This window comes from Podarcis raffonei, chromosome 2 (assembly GCF_027172205.1).
Source record: "Podarcis raffonei isolate rPodRaf1 chromosome 2, rPodRaf1.pri, whole genome shotgun sequence".
Classification (NCBI taxonomy): domain Eukaryota; kingdom Metazoa; phylum Chordata; class Lepidosauria; order Squamata; family Lacertidae; genus Podarcis; species Podarcis raffonei.
This window is the reverse complement of record NC_070603.1, coordinates 2,992,509-3,009,008: the sequence shown is the minus strand read 5'-3', so window position 1 is coordinate 3,009,008 and position 16,500 is coordinate 2,992,509. Positions and strand designations below refer to the sequence as shown.

At 44.6% G+C, this 16,500-nt stretch overlaps 1 protein-coding gene across 1 annotated transcript in view; it reads right to left on the bottom strand.

Moving 5' to 3' along the window:
- The window catches only part of EIF4B (eukaryotic translation initiation factor 4B), a 36,356-nt gene extending 30,335 nt beyond the window's left edge, over window positions 1-6,021 (bottom strand). Inside the window, exons 1-2 of the mRNA XM_053370222.1 lie at window positions 5,948-6,021; window positions 3,563-3,613 (exon numbers count right to left, since the gene is read on the bottom strand). Of these exons, the coding sequence (XP_053226197.1) occupies window positions 3,563-3,613; window positions 5,948-5,960 (64 nt within the window). The 5' untranslated portion in view covers window positions 5,961-6,021. The remainder of the gene's footprint in view (window positions 1-3,562; window positions 3,614-5,947) is intronic.
- Window positions 6,022-16,500: the final 10,479 nt, after the last annotated feature.

Sequence of the window (16,500 nt, the reverse complement as noted above, 5' to 3'; positions counted from 1 at the left end):
AGAAAGGCAATAGGCCATCCTAGTTCATGATGTAGTCTTGGTCACTTTTCTACACAAGCACCACTGTACTGTCAACTGTGTAGCTTAGGAAACCTCTTTGTAGCATGCAATAAAAACAGGACTTTCTGCACTGCTGTCCAAAGGCTCCAACATAGAGCTCCTCCACACCACCTTTGGGATAGGAATATTCAAAAATACAACTGTGGTCCTTTCAGTTCACGGTCTTCATAAGAGTATCTTCTGCAGGCTCTTTTGAGACTGGAACCCCAAAGGCCAATGTAAAAGGAATTACATATAGGACCCCAACTTGATCTTGTTAACAGCACACCTTTCTCTTGGCTTTATTTCCCAGTCTTTTTAACATTTAAACCACAAAACCTTCACACCCACAACTCTCCTCCTACCCTAATTAACATAAAGCACTGTCATATCCACTGCAGATAAATCAAGTTTAAATAGGATACAGAACTGCTGCATGGGCCCTAGGGGCACTCCCCAAATGATGTGATCAGACAAGATCTATTTCAGTGAAAGGCAGGAAAGACCTTCCACTGTGCTTTGCTCATCATAGTGCACAGTAATAATCTCAAAGCCCAACCTGTAAACCAGGCATATGCAAACTCGGCCCTCCAGATGTTTTGGGACTACAGTCATACCTCGGGTTACAGACGCTTCATGTTGTGTTTTTTCGGATTGCGGACTTCCGAAACCCGGAAGTACCGGAATGGGTTACTACTGGGTTTTGGCAGTTGCGTGTGCGCAGAAGTGCCGTTGCGGACATGCATCCCGCACGGATCACGTTCGCAACCCGAGCGCCTACTGTACAACTCCCATCACCCCTAGCTAACAGGACCAGTGGTCGGGGATGATGGGAGTTGTAGTCCCAAAACATCTGGAGGGCCGAGTTTGCCTATGCCTGCTGTAAACTGTCATGGGGCATCAGTAGAAGCTCGTTTTTATTGGCTCAAATTTCTATCCAACAATGCCCAGAGGCTCCTGCAGCAGCTTAATGATATCAGTACAGTAATTTAAAAACATAAATTGAAGTGTAATAATTACCTTCTTACAAAGATCAAGCATATAAAGTTTACTGGGCATAAGATATGAAGCCTTTGTCTTAGAGAAATGTCACTACCATCTGTATCAGCTGCTCACTTTGACTTTTGCACATCCAAAATACAACTAAGACATTTGCCCAGTTCGTAATGTTTCAAACTGTGGTGTGGTTCCAGTTAATACTATCAGTTAACAATCCATTTTGCACATATTCTGGTTTAAGGTGACTCCTTGCTTTGCAACTCAGAGGACAGATGATGAGGCTGCAAACCTTTTAGCATTGTATTTTTTTGGTATGACTATTTTAAATATAAAATTAGCAGCCTTAGATGCTCAGTCACTTACAAAACTGAATGCAATGAAAATGCCATTTAAAAAACCCAACAACCCACCAGTTTCCTTAACAAAATATTAGAGTAAGCCCTTTTGGAGTGTTGAAGTTCAGGCTGGTAAGGACAAACACACACAGAGAGTACTGAACTATCAATCAGCTTAGGAATTATTTAAAAATTTAGTTGGTCAGAAGCAGGCAACCTACTAACTGCATTTTTAAGAAACTAGGTCTTTCACATGCAGCCATTTCCACTTTCTTTTGTCCCCCATGGCATGGCACTCTTAAAAGTGGCTATCTGTATCACTTTCTCAGTGACAACAAATTCAATGCTAACAAGCAAGCACTGGACTCAAAACCTGAAGGCTCAGTTTGCATCAAATGGCTGACAACTCAGAGAGAGCAAGCAGTACAGCAAAGTCACACTGCAAAGATACACAGTGTTGCTTGATCTTACATCACCAACCCTGTCAAAGATCAAGAAAAATACTGAATAATCCCCACATGGCTGAAAACAGTTCTTCTTGCTGGTATAGGGTATCCATAACCCAACACCAGTCCCTGCCTATATTACAGGCCCCCCATTTTGCCAAACAGACCCCATTATGCCCATATTCTTCAAACCTGCAAGGCTGTTTTCATGGCATCTCTTGTTCTAAAGAACTGGGTCAGAAATTAAGACCTAAAAGCTACTGTCAAGAATAGATACAATTCCTGTAACTTAGCTGAGGCGGCAGCAGCAGCCACAGAGAAACTGCTGTTGAAATACAATCTTCCTGTCCTATCATAACACAGCTTTATGGAACTGCTTATCAAGTTTATCATCTGAGGCACAAAATATATGCTCATAAGGATTCTTTGAGCAAGTCACCATTTCTCAGCCTAACCCAATTTGCAGGTTTGTTCAAAGGCTAACACAAGGATATATAATCAACCCTAATACAAAGGCCTGACAATAAATATAAACTTTAAAAAATCTAATGAATAAATGCACTATGCCAATGCAGTATGACAAAAGAATATCTACCTTTTTAAAAAAAAGAGGAAATGGGTTAGCTCTCTTTTCAATTAAGACTGCAAGTGAAGGAAGCTTGCCAAACTTACTAGATTGAATAATATACGCTGCACTGACCTATGAAAAAGAAACACAACCAGGTTTCAAGCTCTGCTGTGTTTTCTTGCACAGCCCACTGTGTCTACGCAAGATGCAAAAGATTCACAGTTGTGTAAACAGTAGTTTCAAAACTTTGGCAAGAAGGTAAATTATTTAAAGCCATCATTCCAACTAAGACTTTAAAAAAGTTGTGTATGTGGTTCAACCCCTTTTAAGTCCCCTAGGTGCTAAAATCCCCAATCAGTTTTACAGTGGACTCAGACTTCTGGGGAGAATAGAATTCAATGCAGTGCTCATACAAGCATTTTTGCTTGCCAGGCTGAACGATCCCCCCTCCTTTCCCATTGCATGCTGTTCTGGGAGTTCTCCCAACCCTCCAGCAGATTTGGGGCAAGCGGGGGGGGGGGGCAAGCTCATTACACTAGTGCTGGCTTTCACAAGTGCACCAGGTTTGCTGAATCCGGCCCATGGGAAAACCCCCCTCAAGTATTTAAGATGTGCTTCTCAAAGCATTTGCAATGGTTTGTCCTACCATTAGGAGTCAAACAGCAGAATGCCTGATCTCTGCAAAGACCATCCATTATGACAGAGGTGTTTCATTTCTGGCAGCAAATGTCTCAAAGTAAACTGTAGAATTCTAATGGAATTATGTCTGGTTAACTGCAATACTATAGTATCCAGCTAACAAGATACAGAAGGTGTGCCCTCCCATTTTTCACTTTAGTATTTTTAGTGCAGCTATTTGGTGCAGTCTGGTGCATTTCAAAGGCATATGGAAGTCAGCCACCATACTAAACCACTGGGAAAAAGTCATGCCTGGCAGAGATCGACCCACAACATCTAAACAGACACAAAGAACTTATCACCCAAGCAGACAGACACAAAGAACACTTACACAAGAAACATTCACACTTTGTTTTGTATGGAAGATGCTGCAGTGCTCCTCCCTAATTCTTAGGGATCCCTTGTGCTGTTATGCGAACCATATTCAGAGATTAAAAATATGCCACATTATCTTGGCAGGTCAGAAGAAAAGAATGAAATACTAAAATCCTCCTCACCTTGAGCAGTCCTCGAGCTTCCATTTTCAGCAGCGGAAACCACTCCAGGAGCTAAGAAAGTGAAATGTTGGAATAAAGTAAACAAGGGATACTCTATGCCCCCCGCCAAAGCCAAGCAACTGGGCTGCAAAAAGTGTAGTGTGGGAGGTAAGCTCAACATGTAATGAGAACCTAAACACCAAGGATGGGGAACCTGTTGCCCTCTGGATGTTGTCTCCTAGGGAACTCTTGGGACAGGATACTGCGGAATGAATTATGCCCAGTTTCTGTATTACTGAGAGCCACTCTGTTTTTCAAATACCAGTCTGGGGGCAGAACAATCTAATATTATCAATAATATTTTAAAGGTATGTATCGATTTGTGAACTTCAAAATTTAGAAATAAAATTATATATTTAAAAATCAGCTTCATTGTCATCTTGTAAGGACTTACTAAATGTAACCGAAAACAATCTTTTTTAATGTGCAGATGTAGGGAATATAGTACAGGTGAGAGATTTGCCTGCAGAACATAGTTCCATGGAACACAGCTATCAGTGTCACCACATATCCCTTAGATGGAAGAGCTGGACCTTATGAAAAGCACAAACAGCAATCCTGTTACCAGGCAATGGAGGGAACAAAGAGGTGCCTTTCAGAGTCAAATAAATAACCTATCCAAAGCCCATCAACTTCATCCTGAGGTTGATCTTAGGCAGATGTATTTTCCATTATCCAAGACACAAATTGGAAGTGTTACACTAGAGCTTGGCAGACTATTGTGCTATCAACACACAGAAATAAAATTAACTCTCCAACAGGAAGACACAAGCATCTTCTACACAGATGGCAATGTGCTATGTCCCCATCAAAATAGGGAAGTAGTGTGCAAAGAACAAGAGAAGCCTCATTTTATGTTAAAGCAGAAATGCATACAGAAAGCATGGTAAGTAGTACCCTGTGGACCCAGCTCTTCCTATGTTTCTTCCAGCAAAGACAAAGCTATGCAAGGAGCAGGAGTCAGGCCGCAACAGACCCAGCATTCCAGACATTTGATGGGTAAATTTTATATTTGAGAAATAGCCTGCAACTCACAGCATACATGCAGGAGAATTAAATGGTAGACTGGGCTGCAACGCTCCAGACTGCAGGCAAGGAAAGCCATTTCTGAATCTTCCCCCCATGTAAGGAAGATACTAGCATATCAGTCAGTGTTTCTAGTCCAGCCTGATGTTGCACTGTGCTCATTTTCATGGGGGTGTTGTTTATAGAGGGGAATTTTATATGATCCCCTTTCCATTATGAAGGTCATTCTACCACCTCATCCTGCTGCACCAATAGACAAAGTCAATCTTTTCAAGACTGGTGGTGTGTGAAGGAAGGGAACTAGGAAACCAAGTGGCAAAATGACTGGCCCTAACCCAAACAAAACGTACACAGCCCAATACACCAGGTGTTATAAGAGATATAACAAAGAACAGCCTGGACACTTCCCTAGTATCCTGCAATGGCGTAAATAGGAAGGCCATCTTGGGACAGAGCAAGAACACAGCCTCCAGAGAAGCCAGATAACAGAAAAGTAGGAGGCCAGAAGGCAACCATACTAGGCAAGTAAGATCGGGGGCCGTGAACGTGCATGGAAAACTTCTCTCCCTCGTGGAGAGAGCGCAGGAGTCTCAGCAACCGCTCCAGCAGCCCTCCGAGGTGGGCTGGTTTTCTCAGCCCCCTCCCCGTATTCCAAAGCAGGGCCGAGAGGGAGACGACAGTCCTTCCCCCACCCGCCCAGGCCATCCTGTGAGCTCGGGGTCCAGGAGGGCTTCCGGATTGACCTCTCGGCTTTGCTAATTCCTTCCCGGGGTGGGGGAGAAGGCAGGCAGGCAGGCGGCGGGTGCGTGGGGAAGGTGGGCCCCTGAATGCCACCCGCGGCCGGGGGGGGGCGGCGGCGAGGGAGGCGGAGCGGGGCGGGCAAGCGCCGGCCGACGAGCTCCCCGCAGCCTCCGCCCGCCCCGCCCCGCCCCGCCAGCCCGGGCGGCGGCGAGTCAGCCAAGCAGCACCCACGTGGGCGCCGCCCAGGTCCGCCCTGCCCCACCTCGCCCGCGCCTGCCGCGCGCCTGCGCACTGGGACGCGGCCCAAGAAGGTGCCATCTGCCGCCCCCCGCCCCCTCCCTGACGGAGCTCCAAGTGCCGCCCGCGCCCCCCCTCGCCCCCCCACAGGCCGGAGCGGGAGCCGCGCGAGGCCGCCTCGTTCGAAGCCGCGCGCCCGCTCAGGTCTTGGGGCTGCTGGAGGGCGAGAGCCGCCTTGTGGAGGGACGCGCTCCCGGCTCTGGAGGGAGGCCGAGCCCGGCGCCGCCGGCCGACCGGCCTGCCTGGACCCGGAGGCCCACGCGCCCCGCGACCGCCGCTCACCTGAGGCCGCCATGTTGGGAAGAGGGAGAGAAGGCGAAAGGGCCCGGATGCGGCCGTCACGTGATTATAGCGAGAGAGGCGCCTCCTCCTTCCGAGGGGGGCGGGTCCGAAAAAAAGGGAAGCGGAGGGAGCGGGAAGCCGGCGGAGGGAGCGGCTTGGCGCCGCGGTTCTCGGTCCGGAGGGGCGGCGCGGTCGCGCGGTCGGGCGCTAGCGCGAGGGAAAGCGGAGTCACGTCGAGCGGAGGCGAGGCGGAAAGTTCGAGCCCCGCCGTCGGCGGCGCCTTGAGTTGGGGGGCTGTCGCGCAGCAGGGGGCGGAGGGCGGCCCGAGTTCGGCCAGTTTAAGATTGGCTTCACTGGCCCGGTGAGTCACACCTGCGGACCTTCCCTTCTACGCCTCCCGACCATGGCAGGGGGTCGGACTCGACCCTCGGGGGCCTCTGGGATCCCAGTATCTAGTTGGTTTTACTTGTTGAATTATTATTATTATTGTTATTGTTAAATTTGTATACCACCTTTCACCGAAAGATCTCAGAGCAGCTCACAACATAAAAACAGCAAAGTACATAATACCCCTCCCCTCCCACAAACACATTTAAAAGGATATGCTTCGTTGGAGCTGGTGACCCCCCCACGCCCCCCCCCCAGACCCTCGCAATTTCCACATTCAAGATGGGGGAAGTAGCAGTGGCACCCTGCAAGGAGAAAACTAGCAGGCGGGGGGGGGGGACTTTCTCGCTGATGATGGGCTGATTTTGTATTCAGTGCCAGTGGGAGGTTTTTAATTTGTTTTAAATGTTCTGTAAAGTTCTTTAAGTTTCAGGGCTCTTGCTGAAAACTCAAGCCTCCCCTGCCATATTTGGAAAAGTTATTTTTAAAAGTGGAGGAAATGTTGAATTTTATGTTGTTTTATGTAATCTGTGTTGTCCACTTCATATTTTGTGCCACATAAATTGCATAGAATCCTACGATTGTAGGGTTGGAAGGGACATCAATGGTCATCTCGTCCAACCCCCTGCAATGCAGGAACCACAACTATCTCAGTTTTTTCAGCTTTAATCAACAGCATGAAAACTGCTAAATAGATTAGCTATGTGGTGGGGAAAAGATGGTCGTTCCTGTGTTACCAGTGATAAAAAAACAGAGCAGCCTCCACAGACCTGGAGGGGAAGAGGAACCTTCTCTCAAGCAGTGTACGGACTGGGGCCAGTGAGAATTGTAGTACAGAATACTTGAAAGGCACTAGGTTGGAAAGGATGAATTTGAATGATCTTAAGGTTGGTGTCCAGAGGCAAGGGATAATACTCATGTATTATTAGGGTCCACCCAGATAAATAGTCAGCATGTCAGCCTCTTTCCCCCTGCAAGAGGCGACTGTGCTTCATCTCTGCCTCATCAAGATCTGCTCCAGCTCTCTGCCAGCAAAGTCTTAAGATCACTTCTAGAAACATAAAATCTCCCCCAAAAGCAGTAATGGGACAATGTTTTACAGGTGCTAGCTAGAAAACACGAACCCTTCCTGGAAAATGTTGCATTATTTAATTTTTATGCCATCTTTCTATACAGTGGTATTTAAAGTGGTTAAAATACAATATAAAACACAACAGAAAGATGAAATACAACATAAAACAATCCTATATAAAACAAGGTGATAAGAAAACAGATCAAGGATAAAAGCAATCCAGTATTGACATTATACTGGGGCTGGAGATACGCCACTGAACGGATGCTGAATTCAGTAAGTGCTCAGCCTGGGAAGGGCGGGGGGAAACAGTCAGAAAATAAAAATATGCTGTGAAAATGGCACATACACCCTGCTCTGTGCCTTTGAAAGCACTGCTATAGCCCACCAATCAGGAACTGTGTCAGCAATGACACCCACAGTTCTTGGAGCAGGGTTTATGTACTAACAATGTAACACTAGGCATAAAATTCATAACTAGCACAACTATCTTCATCACAAGCCAACAATTATAGAAGTCTGTTCAGCCTTCCAGAAAAGCCTCTAAATTGGAGCTGAGCATAATACAAGCCAATTGTCCCTAAATGGGTAGAGCAATCCTATACTCCACTTACGGGGCAGCTGGCAAAGCTATGCATGTCTGATGGGAGTCTTTCTTATTCTTAAGGAAATTATTATACATGTGGAGGGGAGAAAAATCATAGTTTAATCAATGCATGAATGAAATGGACATACGCTTCTGAAAGTGATACATCCATAGAAATCATTGCCTTCTGATGTGATTGTCTGCCCTCAGAGGAAAAAATTGGTACATGGGCTTAGAAAGCAGAGTTCAGGCAAATAGGCAGCTGACATTATTTCATCAAATAATAACAGAAGAAACAAATACACCTGAAGGAGAAACATCAAAATTACATGAAATATAGATTAGGAGGTGGGCACAACAAAAATGTATGAGATTCTGATCTTAAATGTGAACATTGATATGAATACATGCAATATCACATGAAGTATAAAAAACCTACAGGTGGAAATAATTCAATAAAATTTGTTTGCTAATGATATAACACAGCAGTTAACTTACCCTATATAAATGGAACTCAACCCCCTTTCTTCTGGAGAAGCTGCACCGATAAAGGTGCATAGTAAGGTAAAGGTAAAGGACCCATGAACAGTTAAGGCGACTATGGGGTCATGTGGCCAGCATGACTAAACCGCTTTTGGTGCAACAGGACACCGTGATGGAAGCCAGAGTGCACAGAAACACTGTTTACCTTCCCGTCGTAGCAGTACCTATTTAGCTACTTGCACTGGCATGCTTTCGAACTGCTAGGTTGGCAAGAGTTGGGACAGAGCAATGGGAGCTCACCCCATCGCGGGGATTTGAACCGCCAAACTTCTGATCGGAAAGCCCCAAAGGCTCAGTGGTTTATAGGATGGACATATCCAACAGTAATTTTATTTTGAGAAGCAATTTTCAAGAAGTAGAAAAATACGATGCCAAATTAATACAAAAAACAAAACTAAGAACTTAAAAGTAAAGAGCTAATAGGGTTCATACCAAAATTCCTATAACTAAACAATTACCATAACTGGGTTTAAAAGGAGCTAACCTAAAAGATCACACAGAAAAGATCCTCTCACTTCTTATATACTCCACAGGTCACACTACTCTGCAGGAGACAGTTTACTGAGGATACCAATTGGGCTGTTTGTGTGGTGGTACCTATTCTTTGAAGACAGGTGCTGTCTCAATTGTCTTTTCAGTGCCTATTGAAGACCTTCCTTTTTCAACAAGCCTTTTAAGTGGAGAGTTTTATCCCAATCTGTAACTGTATTGGATTTGAAGTTGATTTTTATATATGTCTCTGTTGTTAAACCGCTTCGGGATTTTCATGAGAATAGATGCAATAAATTAATTAATAAAAGGACAATGTAGAAACAACACCTTGGTCACATGGCACAAATTCATTTTGTGTTCAAACAGGAAAAGAAGGCAGGGGTCCATCATCCTACAACTCTGAAATACTTGAGGAGTAAGCAGTGTAATACAAATTAGAGTCACAAACCCAACGTGTTGAAGGCAGTTTTCTGGACCCAAATAAAGCTGTGAACTCTGTAGCTCAGTCTAGCATTGCATTTGAAAACCATGTATATAATAATGTGTTGAATACCTGGAAAGTAATACAGAAAATATTATGCCTGTTTTTAATTTTATTGTGAGCATATTATTATCTATCTAAAAAATTAGGAAACAGTAGCATTGAAAAATATCCTATTTATGTTTAGCCTCCATTGTGTATTGTCTTATTTAGATATTATATTTATATTTAATACTGTTGTTGAATTATATTCCCAGGGAAACTCACTTTGTTTGTTTGTTTTCTGGACTTTCAGTGGGTCCTACTCTGAGTAGGAGTAGCATTGGATACAGCCCTTATTCCTGAGTGGACAGCATTTCTAATTTGTTTTATTTATTTAAAGTGGATTGTGCTTTTACATATCTGTGCCGCTGCTTTTAGATTGTTAGTGTTTTTATGAGATGGGAGGTGGGACACTATGCTGGAAAATAATAAATAAATAGAGCACATACTTCATGATCCAGCTGCTGCACCCAGAGGCTGCTTATAGCTTTGCAATCTGAGGTCATCCTGTCACTTTGACATTGAAGCAGTGTAAAACAATAGGAACTCTCGGTGCTTCGGTCTCCAGACTATTGTGAAATGGTTCTTTACGGGTCAGGAAGATGTATTGGTCAAACAAACAGAGTCTTAGATTTGGTCATGCTCTGTCTACCCACTGAAGTTTAGAACCTGCAGAGAGCATTTGCAGATGACTTAGTACTGACGTTACAGGAGCCAGAATCTAGTACTAAAAGGGTTTTAGAACTAATTCAAGAATTTGGTCAAGTGGCAGGATTTAAACTGAACAAGTCAAAAACTAAGGTTTTAGAGAAAAATTTAACACCGATTGAAAGAGAGAGGTTTCAGAATGAGACAGGTTTAACTGTGGTCAAGAAAGTGAAATACTTGGGGATTAATATGACAGCAAAAAATGGGAACTTATTTAAAGATAATTATGAAAAATGTTGGACGGAAGTGAAAAAAGATTTAGAAATTTGGTCAAATCTGAAGCTTTCCTTGTTGGGTCGAATTGCAGCTATAAAGATGAATGTTTTGCCTAGAATGTGGTTTTGTTTCAAACATTGCAGATTGTGGACAAAATGGATTGTTTCAAGAAGTGGCAGAAATATATTTCTAGATTTGTCTGGCAGGGCAAGAAGCCCAGAATAAAATTTAAGATATTAACTGATGCAAAGGAAAGAGGCGGATTTGCCCTGCCAGACTTTAAACTTTACTATGAATCAGCAGCATTCTGCTGGCTAAAAGATTGGCTGCTTCTTGAGAACACAGACATTTTGGACTTAGAAGGTTTTAACAACGTTTTTGGTTGGCATGCATATTTGTGGTACGACAAGGTTAAAGCACATAAACCATTTAAAAACCATATTGTCAGGAAAGCATTGTTTAATGTTTGGATAAGATACAAAGATTTACTGGAAAATAAAACCCCAAGGTGGTTGTCACCAATGGAAGCGAAGGCTCAGAAAAAGCTCAATATGGAGGCCAAATGGCCGAAATATTGGGAAATTTTGGAACAGGAGGGAGATAGACTAAAACTGCAGAGCTTTGAGAAACTAAAAAACAAAGTGCGAGATTGGCTACATTATTATCAGATAATGGAGGCATATAATTTGGACAAGAAAATCAGCTTCCAGGTGGAAAAATTAGAAACAGAACTGTTAGAACCCAAAACTAAGATTTTGTCAAAGATGTATAACTTGCTGTTGAAATGGAATACTCAGGATGAAACGGTGAAATCTGCTATGATTAAATGGGCACAAGATGTCGGACATAACATTATGTTTGCTGACTGGGAACAGTTGTGGACCACAGGTATGAAATTCACGGCATGTAATGCCTTAAGAGAGAATATAATGAAAATGATATACAGGTGGTACATGACCCCAGTCAAGCTTGCAAAAATCTATCATTTGCCCGATAATAAATGTTGGAAATGTAAAGAGACTGAAGGTACATTCTTTCACCTTTGGTGGACGTGCCCAAAAATTAAGGCTTTCTGGGAAATGATCTACAATGAAATGAAAAAGGTATTTAAATATACTTTTCTGAAGAAACCAGAGGCCTTCCTTCTGGGCATTGTCGGCCAATTGGTGCCAAAGAAGGACAGAACGTTTTTTATGTATGCTACAACAGCAGCAAGAATACTTATTGCAAAGTATTGGAAGACACAAGAACTACCCACTTTGGAAGAATGGCAGATGAAGGTGATGGATTATATGGGATTGGCAAAATGACTGGCAGAATCCGAGACCAGGGAGAAGAGTCGGTGGAAGAAGATTGGAAGAAATTTAAAGATTATTTACAGAAATATTGTAAAATTAATGAGTGTTAGAATGATGTTGGATTGAAATTAAGTGGTTTTCAGCTGTAATGCTTTAAGAGAGATGAAAAAAAAGGATTATAAATAGGCAATAATATAATGGTAAGGATTTGCTGAACTAACAATTTGGGGTGGAATACAAAAAAGGGAGGTATGAGGAGGTCCGGGAAACAAGTTAAAAGAAAATAAGTAATTGAAAATGTATGTGTGTTTTTTTTCTTAAAAAGTTTCTTTATTCTGTATTTTTGTTATTCTGTTTTTTCTTTTTTTATTTTACTGTAATATTATAAAAAATCTTAATAAATATCTTATAAAAAAGAAGAAGTTTAGAACCTGCAGTGGGTCTTGCAGCTGCTTGGAATTTCACTTCAGATTAATCCTGAGCTGTTCCACAGTTTGGGCATTTCCTACTGAGTCACTCTGGACCTGTCCACAATGCCATGCATCAGGGGGTGACAGTGACAAAGCTGAAGCAAAGGAGAGGATTGCATTCTCTCTTCCAGAACGTTGCAACCCAGAAGTACACAATAGCTGTCATGGTGGAGAAGGCATGATGGCAAAGAGATCCTCCTGCACAGGGCTGGCCCAAGACATTTTGACACCTCAGGCGGACCCCAAAATGGCACCAGGGAAAATCTACATTGAGATCTTCTGCCCCTGCAGATCCTGCCGTCTGAGGCAGTTGCCTCACTTTGCCCTATGGGTGGGTTGGGCCTGCTTCTGCTCCTGTGCCAAAGCTTCCTTCTCCCCACCCTAGGCAATTGTCTAGCGCAGAATATAGTGCTAGCCCTGCTGAATCTAGCAGTACTTTTAGCACTAAGAGGAGACACAGACAGGTCTCTTTTCCTAACTGGAGAAAGTGACTACAGAGAAGTCTGTGTGCTCACCTGGTTCTCAAATGGCCACTGCAGTGCTTGATCTTAATCTGACACGAGAGGGCAGCAACATGTTGCTGCTCCTGTCTGGTTGCCTTTGCCAGTTTTGCCTTGTTGGATTACATTTGCAGTTCTCGCTCCCATTTTTAAGAACTCCCATCTACATACACACTCTGTAGCTTCTGCAAATGTCAAGCATCTTTAGGAACATAGGAAGATGCCTTATACTAAACTAGACCATTGGTCCATCTAGCTCAGCATAGTCTACATTGACTGGTTATGACCCTCCAGGGTTTCAGAGACCTTCCTGCAGATGCCAGGGATTGAACCTGGGACCTTCTGTGTGCAAAGCACATACGCCACCACTGTGCCCTTCCCTGAGCAGAGGGGTGTGATCCTTCTCACCATATTGTTACACGCCACCCCAATCTCCACAAGCAGGGCAAGATTCCATGAGTTGTAGGCATGCTTTCCAGGTGTGTTCTCTTTTGGGACAATGAAACACAGCGGAGTCTGTGTTGTCTTTATGGTATATGATTTGCTTAAAAGGTAAAGGTACCCCTGACCATTTGGTCCAGTCACGGATGACTCGGGGGTTGCGGCGCTCATCTCGCTCTATAGGCCGAGGGAGCTGGCGTTTGTCTGCAGACAGCTTCTGGGTCATGTGGCCAACATGACTAAGCCGCCTCTGGCGAACCAGAGCAGCGCACGGAAACACCGTTTACCTTCCCCCCGGAGCGGTACCTATTTTTCTACTTGCACTTGACGTGCTTTCAAACTGCTAGGTTGGCAGGAGCTGGGACCAAACAACGGGAGCTCCCCCCGTCGCAGGGATTCGAACCGCCAACCTTCTGATCGGCAAGCCCTAGGCTCAGTGGTTTATACCACAATGCCACCCGTGTCCCTATATGATTTACTTACACATACTGTATATACAACCTGTGTCTGGGTGGAGAGGGCATTCAGATCCCAAGAGTGTCCTGTGTCTCCCATTGCTGCAGCCTTAGATTCCAAGAAAACCCAAATATGTCTGATCCTCTCTGCAGCATAAAACAGGCTGCCTGCCTCCTCCTCTGGCCCCCCCTCTCCAGCTTGCAAAAGTGACACTTTTTTCCTGCTTGCTTACCACATCAGCCACTTCCATTCTGTCCCTCCTGAAATTAAATTCTGGCCTTGTGTCTCCACGATCTCCCACCACAGGGTGGGGCTCTTCCCATTTTCTGTGAGCCCAAAAAGTCTCTGTCAATGGCCTACCGTATTTTTCGCTCTATAACACGCACCAGACCATAACACGCACATAATTTTTAGAGGAAAACAAGAAAAAAAATATTCTAAACGAAATAGTGGATATATGATTTTTGTGGTTCATGCTGTGGCCACAGACATGTGATCTGACAGTGAGTTTGGAGTAGTCCAATGCAAAAATCCTGAGGATCCATGTGGATCCATGCTTTGTAACCACAGAGGAGGGAAGGAAGGGGAACCATGGATCCTCTGCTCACGACTGCAGCAGATCCTCCCCCCCGCCACCCGCAGGCATTTGCTCCATAACACGCACAGACTTTCCCCCTTACTTTCTAGGAGGAAAAAAGTGAGTGTTCTGGTGCAAAAAATACAGTACTTAAAAGGTTAATGGTGGGTCACCTTTGTTCTTCCATGACCCCCATCCATAAACTAAATGCAGGGGTTTCCATGTCTGGCCCAGTTTAGTCCAATCGTGATTAATGCTAACTTACTAAATCCAAGAATTTTGGGTTCTCTGGCACCCAGATCCTATAACCATATATAACCATATACAGAGGCATAGCAGTGTTCATTTGCAAGCTGCTCATGTGGTGCTATAGTGCTGTTAGGGCACCAGCACTATAGCAGAGCCTGCAAATGACACCTGCCCCAGGTTTCCCTTAAAAAACAAACAAGCATGCTCTCTCCGGCACTCTCAGCTGTGCTGGCAACAGCAGTGGAGTGTGTCTCCCTGGCGCCGCAGGTGGGCAGGCACAGAAGGCGACGTGAGCAAGATGCAGCAGGGCAGGCAAACGCCCTTCCGTTCAATCCCATTGGGCTGATTGGTAGGGCGATGCTGCCGCCACTTCTCCTCCTCTCCCACCCCAGGTCAGGCTTGGCTCAGGAGTGAAGCTCCGACAGGGCAGTGCTGGGTTGCTGCCAAGAAAGCTGCCTCTGCAGCTCCCTTGTTCTCCTGAGCCCAACGGAAAGGCTGATGGGGTGGGGGTGGCAGCAGCGCTCTCCCCTTCCCTCTCGGCCTGCCCAAGGGCACACAGGCATCCCCTGGAAATTGTGTTAATTACATTCGGCATATTTGTGACAGTCATCTGGCTCAGCTGATTAGCATTAACTCTCTCCAAAAGTGAGGCTTATGCTGCTGTGAAGGTCAGGAAGAGTCATAGAATTGAGAGTTGGTTGCTCCTCTCCAGGTGATGTGGCAGAGATTAATTTCAGGAGGGTGTTGCTGGGCTACTAACCTGACCCAATAGTGCAGCGACCCCTTCTAAAGCTACTGCTCAGGGAGGTACCAACTGTACTTTTTCCAGTGTGCCAAATGTAAGGAATACAAGACCCTGTGGCAACGCAGAACCAAACAATGTTGTTCTTTAAACAGAACACACAGGTGACAGAAAAAGTGCATGTCCATTGAAGTAGAATTGCAAATCTATCTTCCTCCATGGGCCTTAATTTTCCGCCTTGTTAAATCTGTATTGCAGCCATTCATGTATGTGTCAGATAGCTCATAAGAAAGGCTTGGGCCCAAGGTATATGGCACCACATGTTGTTGAATTCCATTCCCATCAGCTGCAGCCAGCATGGCAAGTGGCCAGGGATGACCATGGCACCTGTGCGAGGCCAAAATTTGGCACTTCCAAATGGATCTTCTCAATTATGGATCTTCTCAGTTTTGCGCCTCCTTGGTTCAGTGCCCTGTGTGGGCTAAGTGCCTGCACCACCCTAAATCTGGCACTGGATGATGGTAGTTGTAGTCCAACAACATCTGAAGTGCCAAAGGTTCCCCATCCCTGTTATATGTGATAATGGTAGACCCGTCCTTTTAAATATTGACATAGATTTTCAGAGAAAAAGAAGCATGTGGGTGTGAGTTGTTGAAGCTTCCAGGGTCTACTACTTAGCTCCCCGAAGCCCCTGGGCTGGCCCTGGGTCTGCACAAAGCCAGAGTCTGAATGGGCCCCAAGTATGAGTTGGTTGTTAAAGGGTTGTGTCATTATCCTCCAGGGTCATTCTAATCTCCAAATAGTGTCCAGAATGTGCACTGCTAAAGGTTCCTGGAGCCAGTGAAGAGCAGTGAAACTTTATCTAAGGGATATTAGTTGTATCTCCACAAAGATTGCTTTGTTTAAGTAATCCTTTGGCCCTTGGCATGTGTATGCCTGGTAGCAGCCCCTTCTACAAAATTTATCCTCCCAAAAATGCAGAACTCAGAAGGAAGGCATCAAGAGAGCTAGGTTAAATTATTTAGGGGGCTCCCAGGGCAATAATTTCCCCCCACACTCAGATGCAATGATCTTTGTGTCTTTTGTAGCATGGAGAAGCCATTAAGTCAAACAAATATTATTTTTCAGTGTAGGGTAGGCAATATTAGGTCTGTTCCTCACTTCCGTTTGTCCCGTTGCTTTCCCCCAGAGAACCCGACCTTTATGCCTGAGTTGGAGCAAACGTCAATTGCGTTTTCTTTGGATTGATGTTTGCTCCAATTTAGTGCTAAAAAGTTGGTTTTCTAGGAGAAA